Genomic DNA, 17137 nt, shown 5'->3' with positions numbered 1-17137 from the left:
TGAACATTAATATTTGACCACTGACAGCCTCTTAGACCAACCTGCCCCTTTTGAGGGAGCACCCCCCCCCGTTTGCCAATCCATGGCAGCAGCCCATAGGCAACAAGATTCATAGTTGTAGCCTTAGGATTTGTTGCAGACTTCCTTTTCGAGTGAAACAAGGAATGTTAAATAGCATACTTCTCCTCTGGGCATATCTTTCTGTGAAGTTGGTTAATGTTGGAGACTTAATGTGGGGCACCTGGAGGCTTCAACCAGGAAATTTACAGGTGAAATTTCAGATTCAGGCCATGTGAGCTACCTGGGAATGTTTGCACTAGGACCCTCTGCTATCACAGAAGGGGATAGTGCATACAGAATTGGCATCTGTAGTTGTCAAGCAGTGTAAAGCAGTGCGGTAGTGGAAATTCAAATGCAGAAATCCATCAGTGTCGCTGGACCATTGCTGTGGAATACCTGCAGATTCAGCAGGGCATTCTTGTAGCTAACTTTCAGTCTCTTGAGCACTTTTTTATGCTGACAGGCCTATTCAGTTGTTTGACTGGCTTATTTTTGAAAAAAAATTCTTATTATTTTGTATTGTTTTATTGTATTTGTGAATGTTATTGTACACTGCCTCGGTAATTTTATATAAATGGGTGATATATAAATATTTTTATTAATAAATAAACAAAAATATGGTTGCCAAAATATGAGATGAAAAGCAACACATTCACAATTCTTTTCATTTGCCTTTTGATTTTTATGCAGGCTGATATCTTTGCAGCCATGGTTGTTAGGATCTGAAAAATGGCTAACTGGAGTGCAGGCAGCCCAAAGCTGCTTCTTTTGGCTGCTTCTGTTTTCAAGGCTCCCCCCCCCCCAAAGATGGTATTACATTAGGGTTTTTAATAGCCCAGTCATATGAGTTGCAACTCATAGGAAAAGTCAAAGCAAGTCTGGTGGTATAAAACTAGTTCTTAGAAGTGACAACAGGGAATCCTCAGTGTTTGTCATAAATCCCAAAAGCAGGAGCCTCCTTGTTCATTTTCTGATACATTTTTTGAGTGAGAGTTCTTTGGCTGCCTTGGAATAGTGAACAAATGTATTAATTTTTCAGTGCTAACATGTTATTTGTAGCTCGCAGGTGACTTGAAAAACATTTCTCTGCAGTAGAAGATGCCCCCAAGGAGTGCAAGATTCTGTCTGGACCTTAAGAGGAAGCATTTATCTCAATAAAATATGATAACAGCCTATTAAGTAAATCTGGCTTTCCTCTTTATTCCTGTCCTCCAATTACCCTTTCTTTTTTTCAGACCAGGTTTCAATAAACTTGAAACAATTCAGGTGCCAGTCATTGAGCCACATTATCTATTTTTTAAAAAAACCAAGATGCCCAGATTTCAATTTAGACCTTCTATTCCCTGCAGAAGTTTGCATATTTTTCTTTAAATATAAATATGCCATATGCTTTGTTTTTTGAGATGTGAGACCAAATTCAAATAAATGCATCTTCAGACTCAGAGTTAACAAGTAACATGAAAAGTTACACTTGGAATGGAAAAGAATCACTGTCACTTAAGATACGCTGATTTAGATATTTTCAAGCAAACTTTGTTATCTGGAGCTCTGGGTCTGTGCTGCTTAAATTATTTTTCTTAACATCTTGCCAAATTCTACTTTTAATTCTTTGATTCCCGTGTTCTTTTACTTGTTGCCATTACATATTTCTGCACACCATTATTATTACTTTCCTAATGATGTTTGTAACAGCAGCAACAAAACCTTATTTGTTAGGATTTCTGATATCATTTACCTGAAATCAAGAATGGCATGCAAATTTTGCATTTTGCACATCTATTCTGATAAATGTTTGAAAACCCACAATGAGAAAACTGCTACAGTGGGGCCAAACATTGGTGACAGCAACATATCATCAGAATGTGTTGCTTTAGGGGAACTGGGTTAACCATAATATAAAATAGTAGCTGGTAAAAGTGCACTTACTTATAAATGTTTCTTTCTTTCTTTACAGAATGATGTGTGAAACGGTGAGATATGAGAGGCATGAAGCAAATGAAGTTTTGTACTAGTGAGTGTGGTTATCTTTATACTTTTATCTCTTATGGAAAAATTTGTATGTAATCTTTGCATAGCTCTGTGTTCCTTCAAATTGTGTTGGATGGCTAGGAGGGGGGAGGAGAATGAAATTTGCCAGTGCTAACATAAAATGATAAAATTAGCTAGAATATTTCACATCAGAGATGAACTTAAGAGAGATTTTCCAGTGGCATTCTGCAGTATACTTATCCTAGTATTGTGTTCACTTCGTTTGCTTTTTAAATGTTGATGCTCCTTTGTAAGTATAAAGAAGAAAGAAAGGTATATGCACCTTGAATACATTTTTAACAGCTATGGGCAGTCCAAAATAATTTCAGTGGTGATGTTGTGGCCTATAATGCTTGTTGTACCGTAGTATTTTTATGTTTTATGACATCATATATATGATGTCATAATACATAAAAATACTACTGTACTGTATCCATTCTGCCCTTCCTCCCAGCAGGAGCCCAGGGCGGCAAACAAAAGCAGTAAAAACGCTATAAAACATCATAAAAACAGACCTTAAAATACATTAAAAAAAAAAAACTTTAACAACATTCTTTAAAAAAGCTTTAAAAGCATCTTAAATAAAACGGGTTAAAATATTGTTTAGAGAAGAAAAAAGCTTTAAAAAACATATTAAAAGCAATTCCAACACAGATGCAGACTGGGATAGATCTTAACTTAAAAGGCTTGTTGAAAGAGGGAAGTCTTCAATAGGCGCCGAAAAGATAACAGAAATGGTGCCTGCCTAATATTTAAGGGGAGGGAATTCCACAAGGTAGGTGCCAACACACTAAAGGTCTATTTCCTGTGTTGTGTAGAATGGACCTCCTAATAAGATGGTATCTGCAGGAGGCCCTCACCTGCAGATATTTGAGATCTCAATCTCCTTACGGTGTGCTTATTTTAAATTCTGGTTTTCTCTCTAGCAGTTGTCTCCATGTTGGACAAGTAGAAAACAGAATTTTGTGTCAATTTATCTTTCCAATATTCCTTGAGGAAGTTTTGTGGCTGACCTGTTTGTTATAGACTTGGGATGAAGTTTAGGGATTTCATGAAGATGCAAACTGATTCATAGCATGGAGTGACATATAAATCACAAATTCTGGCTTCATCCTGTCGTATAATCTTAAGAGTCAGTTGAATTGCTTTATGAGTCACACTCCAAATAGACTGGCAGGCTAATATAATATTGTCTTGTGATTCTGCCTATTTTGAGCATAACTGATTTTTTTCTTCACTGCCCTTTAGTGATTCCTGAGACTTACTCTTCAAAACTAGCTCCTACTCTGATCTACCCATAAATTATTGATTGGCCTATTTTTGTCTGTCTGTGTATGTGAATATCCTCCCCTAAGCAAAATGTAATGTATCAACATGTAATGAAACTATGCTGCATTCCTGTGCACGTCTAATGGGTCAAATGTCCTGTTAAACTAAGTGGGACTTAGTTCTGAGTAAGCATGCATAGGATTGGACTAGAAGTTTCTCTTCAGTATGTTGAGATAAAAGCCGTGATTTCTTTTCACAGGCCCAGTATGGGGAAATATTACATCCTTTTTTAGAAAAATAGGGTTGCCATATTCAGACACCCTAATTGTGAGTTCAGGGTAAGAAAGGGTCTCCACTTCAGAAAGAGATCTTGCTCCCACAGAAAATGTTCTGTGTTGGATTGAGAGCTGAGCTCATGTGTGCTGTCCTCATGCTGCCAGATCAACCTGGGAATTATTTATTCATTTTGTATCCTGCCCTTCCTCCCAAAGAAACCAGGGCGGCAAATATCAAAATGTTAAAACAATACAATTACATACATAAATAAAACATCTAAAAACAATTAAAACCATCAAAAACATTTTGAACATATAATAACATTTAGAATTGGAAGAAGTGCCAGCTTCAAGACTATAAGGGGGGGGGGAAGGATTAACTGAGGTTAATTAACTGAGGTTACTTTTCCAGACCCCAAAGATTCATTGAATTGCAGATGGGTGTATTCTATTACAGTGTTAAGGATGGCAGGGAAAGGGAAAGCAGTTTGGGGGGATGCAGAGTCAAGTTCTTCATTCCCCATAAGTTTAAGTTGCAGAATAAAGTATTTCTTGGGTGGAGGTGGAAATAAATGGGCTCAGAGGATACATTTTCTCTGAATACAATTCCTAACCCTGTTCACCCAGGGATGTATTGCTTCTTTCTTGTAGTTTAGTGAAGAGCTTTCCCAGTTACCAACTCAGGAGTTTCTGGCCTAAGTAAAACTTGTGTTGAGGCATCATGCTCTGGCTTGCAGATATCGGTGCTTGAGACAATATATTTATTTCTGACACTTTTGCCTCACCCTTTCTATATAAAATATAATCTTGGCATTTTACAGAGTAACAACAATAAAATAACAGGCATTAATCTAGGAAACTTATAAACTGAGTAATAATAACAGTTATTAAAGTAGTTAATAACTACTTAATAGTAGTTAATAGCCGGAAGCCTCAGGAGGGGAGAGTGTTCTTGCACTCGGGTCCTGCTTGCGGGCTTCCCCCAGGCACCTGGTTGGCCACTGTGAGAACAGGATGCTGGACTAGATGGGCCACTGGCCTGATCCAGCAGGCTCTTCTTATGTTCTTATGTTCTTAGTTTACAACAAGGTTAAAAACATTCTAGCAACAAAATCCCTTTCTGGGAGGTTATTTCTGAGTGCCACAACTGAAAAGGACCTAACTGATGGCACAGGGATCCAAAGAAGAGAAGCAAACCCATATGGAGAAGAGCACTTCAAGTGGGAATGTGGTGGTACTCAGACTTATCCCACAGCAAGTCTCTGCAGAACTTGTAATCAAACCAATAAGAGTTATTCTTTTTTAAAAAATGAGGGACACCGTGAAGGCTGCGTGATGAGAATTGGTTTAAGTATTTACCTGTGGTGGTAGTGAATAAAGAATCCCTGTTTTCAAACTGACAATTCAAGAAAAAGGGAGAAAAAAAGAGATACTAAAAAACAAAATACCGATAAACCAGGGAATGAGAATGGTAGGAACAACATTAATCAGGGTAAACTTGAAAGCAGAGGTGATTATTAAAACATGTTTTCTTAAGAAGAAGAAAGCAAGACAAAGACGAGATGAATATCTAGGGGAAGTGTATTCCACAAAGGGTGAGAGACAGAATCAAGGATGTAAGGCTTTAAGGTTTAAAAAGAGAACAAAGGGAAATGAGATGGGAATGTATAGAAATAGAAGAGAAATAGAAGAGATAAAGATAAAGGACAGGTAACTAATGTAAGGTGGGGGATTATGTTTGAAAAAATGAACAGAGAGATAAAGCAAGCTGTAGAATGGATGTAAGTAGATGTGAGTTGGATGAAACCCAGTCAGAAGAGCCCAAAGAATGAGAGAGAATACTTGCAGGATCAGAAGAAATGAAGCCTAATTTAGGAAATATTGAAAATGGAAAGTTGTTCAAGAGAGTGTATATGGATAGGGACAAGATCTATGACAAGATCTATATCTTACTGAGAAAGAACACATACCCATATTATGGGCTGTTGTAAAATACTGTCTAGCACAGCCTTTCCCAACTAGTGGGCCACCAGATGTTGTTGGACCACAACTCCCATCTGCCTCAGCCAGCATTGCCAATGGTCAGGAAAGATGGGAATTGTGGCCCAACAACATCTCGTGCCCCACTAGTTGGGAAAGGCTGGTCTAGCACTATCAAAAAAGATGAGTTGCCTGGGTGAAATCTGATTGCTTATGTACTTGTTTGTCTTCTTAGTGTAATAAATTTTGCACATGTGCAAATAATAATCCAACTTCAGGTAGATGGTCTTTTAATATTTAAAAGATAACACTTGGATTATTAGATACTTCTAAAATATAAGTCATGGCTTGAAAACATCTGATGCAGAAACCTTGCTGAAGCTAGGCAAGTCTGGGTCACTATCTTGAGTTCCTATGCTACCTTGAATTCATGGAACAAAGGGAAAATAATTTTTTTCATTTGAAAAATAAAAGAGCAACATGTGGCTAAGATTTAGGTTATATTTGTATTCAAATATTCAAAATCTGACGGCTATATTTGGAAAGAAGGCTATTAAAGATAGCAGTTCAGCTCCAATTGTTCATCAATTTAAAACATTCATTGTAAGTTTTATGTTACGTTCTTGAGGTCTTTGAAGTACAAAAAACAATTTCTTTCCCTTAGACTTCTTTTTGCTGCTTCAGTAGGATATTTTCTGTCAAATTGGTGGCTTAATAAGTTTGATCCCTTCTCCGCTGTCAAATTTTCTAGTTCGTTTCTCAACTCATAATTTGAATGCAACAGTTATTACTCAGCATTTATTAAATAGAAATGTTGGTTTGAAAGCATACAATTTATTTGCACCTCCCCAAAACCTAATCGCATAATTTTATAGTGCATGAAATATCCTTCCAAAATTTTGCACCTGAGCAATAGCGAAATTGAAGACAGGACTAGCATCAGAGGGTTGGAATCTTTGCCAAAACCCATACCCAATCAGGGAGCCCACTACTGACCCCAGAGCCCTGTGAAACTCCTCCTCACTGATGCTACCTGTTCACTTGCCCTTTGTGTGCAAGCAGATAGTGACAGGAGCAAGGACAAAGCAGTAGCTTCCACTTGCCTTATGTCTCCATCTAGGCATCTGAATAGATTAGGCCAAGATAGTGAGAGAGACAGAGCAACCAAATGGACAGCAGTGTTGGCATCAATGAGATAGTTTCACTGAGAACATCTTGCCAAAGGGCTCCCCGGAACCTGGCACTGGCATTGATGGAAGAGTTTGTGAGAAGAGATAAGAGATTTAGTTGGTGTAAGTATTGCCTTGTGCTTCAGTTTAAGTACATAAATGGATTAAAAGCTTATGATTTTTCCTATTCAGATTGTAAGGGCTTGAAGAATAGCCATTCAAATAAAAGAAGCTCTCAAAGTATAAAAACAGGGAATGGCAAAGCTTCTTCTGCTTGATTTGTCTCCTCAGTTATGGGAGGTAGCTTGAGGTTGCAGCCACAGAACTGAAGAGTGTTTTTTAGGTAAATTCCTAAAGCAGTTGGTGCCTTTTATTGCTCCATCAAGATACAGAGACACTGCTTTTGTTTTGGGGTTCTGTGGACCATAGGGCTTATGACTATACAAAGGCTTCATTTTCAAGGGAGCAAAATTGCTCTGGAGAGTTCTCTTTGCCTATGTGTGAGAGTGATTGGTAGTGGGGGAAAAGTCTCTGTTCCAATGTGGCTTGCTGATGTGTAAACCATGGTTTGCAGGGAGCCTGTGTTACATGATGAACATTGATTTCAGAGTATGTATGTTTCCAAGGGCAAAGAAGAGACATTTGAAAATGACTGTAAGCCTTCTGAATAAGCAAATTCTGTTTGTGAAGCCAAACCTCAGCAAAGTTTGGTGTACCAATTTTAAACAGTATGCTGAAATTATTTCAAACAATGTATGTTCATTCTCATTTTGCTTCCATTGGCTTTGTGAAAGTCATCCAGTAGGGTATTTAATAATGCAAAGAGTAGCTGCAGCTGGGCTAGTCTGTTGCCTTTTCATCCCCCCCTCCCCACCCCGAGGTATAGAATATGTTATGGCAGCTACACAGTTGGGCATGTTGCCTTGTGATCTGGCCAGGTCTGCACTGCACTACAGTAAATCAGAATTGTTTATTTGGAACATGTTTTTCAACAGGGAGCTTCCGAAACAGCTTTATTGATTAGGGCCAGTGTATTCAAAAATTCAGTAGTTCATAAAGATTAGATTAAATTGTGTTGTAGCTTTTAGACAAAGTTTCATTTCTTCTAGAGGGAGTATGCTGAGCCATGTGACCAGTTACTGGGGACTATTACCAGAATGGCAGTGGAGGGGGTGACCTGCCATGTGGTGCTATTCAGGGGAGAGTTCCAACTGTTAGCTGCAAGGTTTTCTGCTGGTGGGTAAGATGTAATACCTTGGTGAACTGGCTTGGTCTACTAGTTGGTATATGAAAATACTTCATAAGAGGGAAGTCATTAGAGACAGCATTAAAAAAATATAAACCAAGATTGAGTGATTGTAAATGTTGTGCACATAAAAAACATAGGATATCATAGTTTTCAGTATTTATCTAATAGATAACAGAATTACAGAGTTATATTACTTACTAGTAGTATCAGAAGCACACTAAGTGCGGAACAGAATTACCCAGATGATATGAGATGATGAGCGTGAGATGTCAGTGGTGAGGGAAAGTGAGAACAGGGATTGACAATGCGGAGTGGGTGTGAGTGTTGAATAGCAATGAAGAAATAAGGTCAGGTTAATTGTTTAAGGAAAGGCTTTGTTGAAGAATTGGGTCTTGTTAAAGAAGAGATTCTGGAGGAGATGGAGCTTCAAGATATGGAGGTAGGCGTGGTGAAGAAACTGAGTCACAGGAGTGTAAGATACTGAGTGAAGCGGGACAGTTCTTTACTGTATGTTTATCACTCAATAAGAAACAGAGTGGAATCATGCACACACGCATGCACAATGTGCCAGGAAGGTTAGTTTTAAGACTAGTATCCTGGAATCAGAATACACAAATGTATTTGTGTTGGAGAGATTTTATCTTATAAATATATGTGTTGGTGAGAGGCACTGCATTGTATCTCACCACTTCATTTTAAAGAAGCCTGACACTTTATAAAAAGAAACTATTTTATGCATTCAAGTAGAATTTGCTCACTAGTTTTGAACTTTGATGACAGCATGGTTATCTTTTGTTAAAATATAATACGAAGGGTGCGCCACAAATTCTGATCTCTCACGTTCTTGTTAACTGTGTGTGACTTGCAATTAGAATTGGTTAGGAAGGTTAACATAATGATTGAATAACTTAGATCCTTAAATACATTTCCTACAGTTTGGTGGTTTTCGTGGTTATGGATGTTTTAGGAACACGTGCACGATTTAATATGTGGTTAATTGTAAAGTGATGACAAAATGTGTGTCAAAGTCTCACTGTGTATGTAAAAGCTGGCAAAAATATTATTGTAACATAATTCTAGCACTCAATAGAAGCTAGTTTGGTTTCCAACTAGTTGTAATGTTCAAAATAGTTTTCCTAAATTTATTGAGAGACCTGGGAGACCAGGGTTTGAATCCCCACAGCCATGAAGTTCACTGGGTGACCTTGGGCCGGTCACTTCCTCTCAGCCTCAGAGGAAGGCAATGGTAAACCCCCTCTGAATACCGCTTACCATGAAAACCCTATTCATAGGGTTGCCATAAGTCGGAATCGACTTGAAGGCAGTCCATCATCATCAGTGCTCTGCAGGCAGAAGGAACTTCCTTATCACAAGAAGAAATGAGATCAAACAGCTTTCTCTATCGATAATTTAGCTAGTTCTAATCTCCAAAATTAATCTAATCTTGATGTTGTCAGAAATGAACAGGGAACAGTTTGCACAAAGCAGCAGCATTTAGTTTATGCAGAGTGGGGACAAGAGGGGGTATAAATAGAGAAAGGGTAGAGATGACATTAACTTGTGTTTGTGTGGTTGTTCTGTGGGAGTGAATCATTACAGCTTAATATTATGTTTGAAACTTGCTCTTAAACAGTGAGTTCCGTGGAACTTACTCCCATATATGTGTGCACGGAATTGCAGTCTAGTGTTACTGAGTTTCTACTACTGGTGTAATATAATCAGGTTGCAGGTAAACTTTCATTAGGCTGCTGCATAGTTTTAACAAACTAGTAGATGTTATCAGATACATTAAAATATAATTAAAAGTTGTTTTAATACAGTATATAAAAATATTGGGCTGTATTCATTTAAAACATATTCAAGAGTAGATTCATTGAAATTAATAGACTTAATTTAATCCATTGGTTAAGTTAATCCAATTTGTCCATTGCTTTTGATGGGTTGACTTGGAGTGTGACTTAGTTGGATAGAACCCATATATGTAGCTAGGACATGTTCTAGTAGAGTCAGTTTTAGAAAATTCATCATTTCAAAACAGTCTGCCACAGATAACTCAATGGGTTATGTACAGTTTTTTCTATGTAGATTTACATTTTGCTTGCTGTTCCACTGTAACAATCATGCTTCCTAACATTTTCTTGTTTTTATTTGCAGCCCTGATGATATTGGGACCTGTTGGTACATTCTTCTGTCTGGTTCAGTATTTATTAAAGAATCAATGTTTCTTCCAAGGAGCAGGTATGGCTGGAATTTGTGTTGCAGTTTAAATAGTTAGAGGAATCATATGTGTCTAATATTAATATTTTTTAAATTGCTGATACTGCATCAAAGAATGCTGAAGGGCATAATGTAGTTTCCAGGTTTGATTTTGTTCTCTTCATCAACACACTGTCAATTGCATCTATAATCAGATTTCAAAAGTAAATAGAGGCTATGTTCATATTTTACAAAGAGAGTGTAGCCAGTGACTCCAGCTATTTGTTAGCTTTTCCCAACACCTCAGAGTGGGTTGCAACCTGGTGAAATGAGTAATAAAACACATTGTTTTTGAAAGTAAACCAGTAAGAGTATCTCTGGTTCATATCTTGCCAGTTTTTACCTGTAGAAGACTTTCACTTTAGCTATTTAATTTGAGCTAAAATAAATGTTTTGTACCAGTAAGCACCAGAGCTTGTTCTTTCTGTTTTGATTTTTTGTAGTGCTTCCCCCACTCTTCCTTCATGTTCATCTCTTGCCACAAAATGTTTGCCCTATTCAAAAGGCATTGTGTTCCTTCTAAAAGATAGTGTGGCCTTGGACCACTGGAGGAAGAATTCCAAAGCCTAGGAGCAATCACCAAGAACATGTTTGCATGTGACCTCACTTCTGGGGCCTAATGGTGATCACTAAGAAGCCTGTTTAGGGTGTTTGAAGAGACTGCAGTGTATCATGGGGAAGGAGATAGTACCCAGGTACTTTTCAAAAACTTGAAATGACTTTGTATGAGAGACATTGCTGGCGCATTCACTTTTTCTGTAAAGTGTTACTGTTCATTGAATGTAGAAAGATGATGCTATTTTTTTCATTTTTCTTCATGGAATGTGGGTGTTAGAAAGTGAAGTTAGAAAAAGGAAGTGTGGGAATAATGATTGTCTGTTGGGGACTATGTCAGAAAGGGCAGCAGAGTGGGGAAGAATAGGGCCATAGGATAAAGGAGGAAAGTCTGTTCTTTACATGCCTGCACTGGACAAGCTGAGTTCCTTGCACATGCGGAAGTTATTACAGACAACAAGCAATAGTTTATCAGTACTGGTGGCTGAGCTAAGAGGGGGTGGAGGAGGCCTCTACTTGTTGTTGTGACCTCTTTCTTTCTTCATCAAGCTGCTGTGTTGTGTCTGGGGAAGAGCAGCAGCAGCATAACAGGGTTTTGGGAAAGCTGTATTTCCAGTTCTTTGAAAAAGCAAACAGCAGCTAATTGTCTAGCACTACTTTACAGTCCCATAGTTGGAATGAATTGCCTTAAAGTCCATGAAATATAATGTACATTTTTGAACAAGGCTGTGTCCCTAGCATATGAAATTTGAGGCAGTTTGCTAACTAAACGAATGCTGCAGTATGAATAAGGTTTCTGCATGTCATCTTAAAACATCCACCTGCATTGCGGGATAAAGAGGAAAATCTGACAGAAATAATGCCAAGTAACAGATTGATACAGATTTAAGTCAATCTTGAAAGGTCCCTCTTGATTTCTTTCCCTGAGCCTTAGCTTTTGGTGTCTCACAGAATTCAAATCAATTTTATGCCAGTTTGCCTGAGGCTGTCAGCAAGGTAATACACAGATATGAATTAGAACCACAAGAAACTGCACACATCCTATCATGTTTTAAAAAAACAATAGCTGCTAAATTGATAGCGTATATACCAGTTCAAGCAGTAGGGGAATTGTGTTAAGTAAAAAGTGATAGCTACTAATACCAATACTTACTGAACATTTTCCTAAATGCCTGTGTTGCCTACCAGGCTGTGTGATCAGTTAGTTACAGTATAATCCTTGTTCATTTCAAAATTTTTGAGCTCCTTTCCAGGAGTTTGTTGAAATAAGCAGAGGTTGCACAGTAGCACTGCATGGAAACAGCCTTCCATTCATATGTTGGAAGCCAACAGTGTAAATCAGATGTGCATCTGAATGCAGAAGTTATCGATTTGTACTGCATTCATTTTTAGATGCAAGGAATTGCTTGGGTGTCCTTGTGTTCACAGAACAGCTTTTGATCAATGGATGCCTCCACTAATGAAGAAAATGGAGACGAATGGAATCGACTGGATTCCTGAATGCCCTGGGGGAGTTCCCAGCAGGTGACCCTACTGAAGCCCTTGTCATGTTGTGGAACAGCAAGGCACATTGAGCTCTTAACATGGTTGCCCCTGAGTGCCCTTTCCAGCGTTGTGGAGCCTGGTTTGCCCCTTGGTACACCAGTGAACTAAGGGCAATGAAACAGACTGAACAATGGCTAGAGCTCATGTGCTGTGAGGCTGATCGGGCACGAGTAAAACATAACCATGTCTACTATGTGGTGGTGAGGGTGGTAGAGAAGGCCCTCCTCTCTGCCACCTTTACATCTTCAAGTAGCCGTCCAGTGGAGTTGTTCTGTATTGTCAGGGGTCTGTTGACATCAGCTCTAGGAAATTGAGTTTTAGACCCTTCGGAGGCCCTCTGTGAATTGTTTGCAAGATATTTTGAGGGTAAAGTTGCTAGCCTCTGTAGCAGTCTTGATGCCCCATCCACATTAAGTGTAGTCTCCAGTGAGGTGTCCAGTGTGATCTGTGCTGCAACTTCTTGGGATCAGTTTCAGTTGATGCGGCCCAATGACATGGACAAGATGTTTGCGACGATGCAGCCAGCAACATGTCCTCTCAACCCATGCCCTTCTTGGCTTATTAAAGCTTGCTGAGAGGGTTTGACCGAGTGGACCCAGGGTGTGGTCAACGCATTGTTGCGGGAGGGACGGTTCCAGCCACCCTGAAAGAGGTGGTGATCCGACAGCTCCTGAAAAAGCCCACCCTGCACCCATTGGTTTGTGACAACCACTGTCTAGTGCAAATACCCCCTTTTTAGGGAAAGTGATTGAGAGGGTTGTGGCACAGCAATAGCAAGTACTCTTGGATGAAACAGATTATCTTGACCCATTCCAATCTGGGTTCAGACCTTGTTCTGGGACTGAATCGGCCTTGGTTGCCCTGATGGATTATTTATTTATTTATTTTTATTTGTTTCATTTATAGACCGCCCATAGCGAGTGGCTCTCTGGGCGGTGTACAAAAAGGTTAAAATACAAAATATCAACAATAAAATCAGACAACAAACAATAAACACAAACAGCAACTAAAGAAAAAAATTAAAAATAAAAAAATTAAATTATAACATAAACGCTTAAAATGCCTGGGAGCATAGCCAGGTCTTAACCTGGCGCCGAAAAGATAGAAGCGTAGGTGCCAGGCGTACTTCTTCGGGGAGGCTGTTCCACAGTTCGGGGGCCACTACAGAAAAGGCCCTAGATCGAGTAACTGTCCTCCGGGCTTCTCGATGGGTTGGTACCCGGAGGAGGGCCTTAGATGCTGAGCGAAGTGACCGGATAGGTTCATAGCGGGAGAGGCGTTCCACAAGATATTGCGGTCCCACGCCGTGTAAGGCTTTATAGGTCAACACCAGCACCTTGAATCTGGCTTGGAAACAAATAGATAGCCAGTGCAAACGGGCCAGAACAGGTGTTATATGTGCTGACCGGCTGGTCCTCGTCAGCAGTCTGGCTGCTGCGTTTTGCACTAGCTGAAGCTTCCGAACTGTCGTCAAGGGCAGCCCTACGTAGAGCGCATTACAGTAATCCAGCCTAGAAGTTACCAGAGCATGAACAACTGAGGCGAGGTCATCCCTGTCCAGATAGGGGCGTAGCTGGGCTACCAACCGAAGATGGTAGAACGCATTCCTTGCCACCGAGGCCACTTGTGCCTCAAGAGACAAGGAAGGATCGAAAAGAACTCCCAGACTACGAACCTGTTCCTTCAAGGGGAGTGTGACCCCATCTAGAACAGGGTGAACATCCACCATCTGGGCAGGGGAGGCACTCACCAACAGTGTCTCAGTCTTGTCTGGATTGAGTCTCAGTTTATTAGCTCTCATCCAGTCCATTATCGCAGTCAGGCAATGATTCAGCACATCCACAGACTCACCTGTAGAAGATGAAAAGGAGAAATAGAGCTGCGTGTCATCAGCGTACTGGTGGCAACGCACTCCAAAACTCCTGATGACGGCACCCAGAGGCTGCATGTAGATGTTAAAAAGCATGGGGGACAAAACCGACCCCTGAGGGACTCCACAATGGAGAGTCCAAGGTGTCGAGCAATGTTCCCCAAGTACTACCTTCCGGCGACGATCCGCAAACTAGGAGCGGAACCACTGCCAAGCAGTGCCTCCAACTCCCAACTCCGCGAGTCTCCCCAGAAGGATACCATGGTCGATGGTATCAAACGCCGCTGAGAGATCAAGGAGAATCAACAGAGTCACACTCCCTCTGTCCCTCTCCCGACAGAGGTCATCGTACAGGGCGACCAAGGCTGTTTCAGTGCCAAAACCAGTCCTAAAACCGGATTGAAATGGATCCAGATAATCGGTCTCATCCAAGAGCGCCTGGAGCTGATTGGCAACCACCCGCTCCAGAACCTTGCCCAAAAAGGGGATATTTGCCACCGGTCTATAATTGTTCAAGTTATCTGGGTCTAAGGAAGGTTTCTTCAAAAGAGGTCTCACTACTGCCTCCTTGAGGCTACTAGGGACTACTCCCTCACTCAAGGAGGCATTTATCACTTCCTTGGCCCAGCCAGTGGTACCAGTCCTGCTAGCATTGACCAGCCAAGATGGACAAGGATCTAGAGCAGACGTGGTCGCCCGCACCATTCCAAGCACCTTGTCCACTTCCTCAAGCTGCACCAACTGAAACTCATCCAATAATGAAAGACAAGACCGTGTTCTGGACACTTCAATGGATTCATCTGTCGTAACATCAGAGTCTAGGTCCCTACGGAGAAGGACAGGGGGAGTGTGACCCTGTTACTCTTACCGTATATTCCGTATATTCCGGCGTATAAGACGACTGGGCGTATAAGACGACCCCCAACTTTTCCAGTTAAAATATAGAGTTTGGGATATACTCGCCGTATAAGACTACCCCTGCTTATGACATGCAAGCGATGTACCTTACCGGCGATTGGCTGGTTGTTGTATACAAAGCAGGGGATTTGAACCCCAGCCTTCCAGGTCTTAATCCAATTCTCTAACCACTATACCCCACTAGCATAAAATAAAACTCGGCATACATCCTAACCGCTACACCGCGCCACATAAAATGAAACAAAACCTAGCTAGGGGACAGGGTGGTACAGAGCGAAACAAGTGCCAGGGATGAGTTGGGTGTTTTTAAGCTCCACACCCTAAAAATGAGATTATGACATCAGCCTGTGCTGGCACCTTTTAACTTTGGAATAGTCTACTGCACAAAACACTAGTCCCTATGATTGCCATTGCTTCTTTTTAGCCTGCATCGCAGCCTCCCCTGCCCTGGGGCCCACCAGATGTTTCGGACTACAACGCCCAACTGTGCTGGCTGGGAGTGGTCGTGCAAAACATCTAGAGGGCCCTGGGTTGGCAGAGGGTGCTGTGCCCCAAACATTTCCATTTCCAGGCCGATTCTAACAGAACCACCACACTGCAAATTCAAACAGCTTAGCTTAAGAAAAAGCATACAGAATTGCCATGACTTTGCCCACATGCCCTGCATTTAAACACACACAGATGCAGCTTCCCCTGCCGCCTTCCAAGGTCTTAGCGATCAAGTTAGCTTGGACAGACCTAGCTGCAACAATTCTCTTTTCACAAACAAGGGGGGGGGAAAGACAAAAATAAATAACCAAGCCCAAAACACACACACAGGGGACAGAATAAGAATTGCTAACTTATTTCGGGGAGCTGCGGTGCATTCAATTTGCAAAAAAATGTATCTATAGTGGGTGGCAAAGATTTGGTGTAGGCCTCAAGAGGAGACGGGCACTTCCTGGATCTAACAGAGAGGGGGAAGGAAAGAAGAAATTGAGCCAGGGAGAATGCACACTTGGGGGAAGGTGGACTTAAAATATTCCACAGGGATGCAACATATTTTGGGAAGGCAAGCAGAAGCATCTCCCAATAAAAATAATAATAAAAAAGGGCTATCATGCACAAACATGGCTTTCAGGCACTGATGGGCGGTGGGGACACCATCCACAATCTTAGCTGAACAGGGCTAAACAAACAGAACATTGTCCCAACCACAATGGCCCAATCACCAGCAAAAACCAGAGAGATGACCCCTCCCCAGCTAGCAACAGTGTTGGACATTCAGGGGGCGAAGGGAGAAAAACATACATAATACCTCCTATCTCCCCCTTTTTTTGGCTAAACATTTGTAGTCAGCTGCAAAGAACTCTTCCATTTCTCAAAACACCAAAGGCCTTTAACAAAAATCTGCTTCCCCATCCCAGAGAAACAACACAAGCTGGGAAGAAGGGGGGAGGTTGGGGTTCTCCCCCCAAAAAAACCCCAAGTTAAAAAAAAACTTTATCCAACCACAATCTTTTTCATATATATTTTTAAAAGATTTTTTTAAAAGGAAGAGAAAACAAAAGGGGGGCCTTATAGATTTGAGGGGAGGGGAGAAGACCTGGAAAGGGCCCCCACCCTCTATAGAATAGGATTTCTGAGAAACAGCATCAAAAAGGAGGGAAGGGAATGATCATTACTCTAATTTTCCAAGAAGAAAATGAACGCCAGTGTTGTTTCTGCAGCAATGAATCAGATCCGTGGGGAAGGGGGGGGCTGTGAATTTACACTGCCCCCCCAAATCTCCTTATAAAAATTACCGTAGTCGGGGGCGGGGAATGCACAGCTCAAGGAACACACCCGGCCTCAAAGTAAGTTTAGCTATTAAAAGCAGCTTGCCCAGAGCTTCACGGCCATGATCCCACACACCTTTACTTGGAAGTAACCGCCCTTGAACATAGCGGGGCTCCTTCCAAGTAGGCTGCAAAATCCTAAGCGT

The 17137-nt window shown here is 40.9% G+C and overlaps 1 protein-coding gene across 6 annotated transcripts in view; it reads left to right on the top strand.

Annotated features, from left to right (window-relative positions):
* RAPGEF2 (Rap guanine nucleotide exchange factor 2) overlaps nucleotides 1-17137 on the top strand; it is a 301620-nt gene that overhangs the window by 90991 nt on the left and 193492 nt on the right. For all 6 annotated transcript variants that reach the window (XM_061584376.1, XM_061584372.1, XM_061584373.1 and 3 more), the window contains exons 3-4: nucleotides 2015-2071; nucleotides 10185-10268. In XM_061584376.1, coding sequence (XP_061440360.1) covers nucleotides 2015-2071; nucleotides 10185-10268 — 141 coding nt within the window. The remainder of the gene's footprint in view (nucleotides 1-2014; nucleotides 2072-10184; nucleotides 10269-17137) is intronic.

Source organism: Rhineura floridana, chromosome 9, assembly GCF_030035675.1.
Source record: "Rhineura floridana isolate rRhiFlo1 chromosome 9, rRhiFlo1.hap2, whole genome shotgun sequence".
NCBI lineage: Eukaryota > Metazoa > Chordata > Lepidosauria > Squamata > Rhineuridae > Rhineura > Rhineura floridana.
The sequence above is the reverse complement of the archived record's forward strand: the minus strand, read 5'-3'. Positions and strand labels throughout refer to the sequence as shown.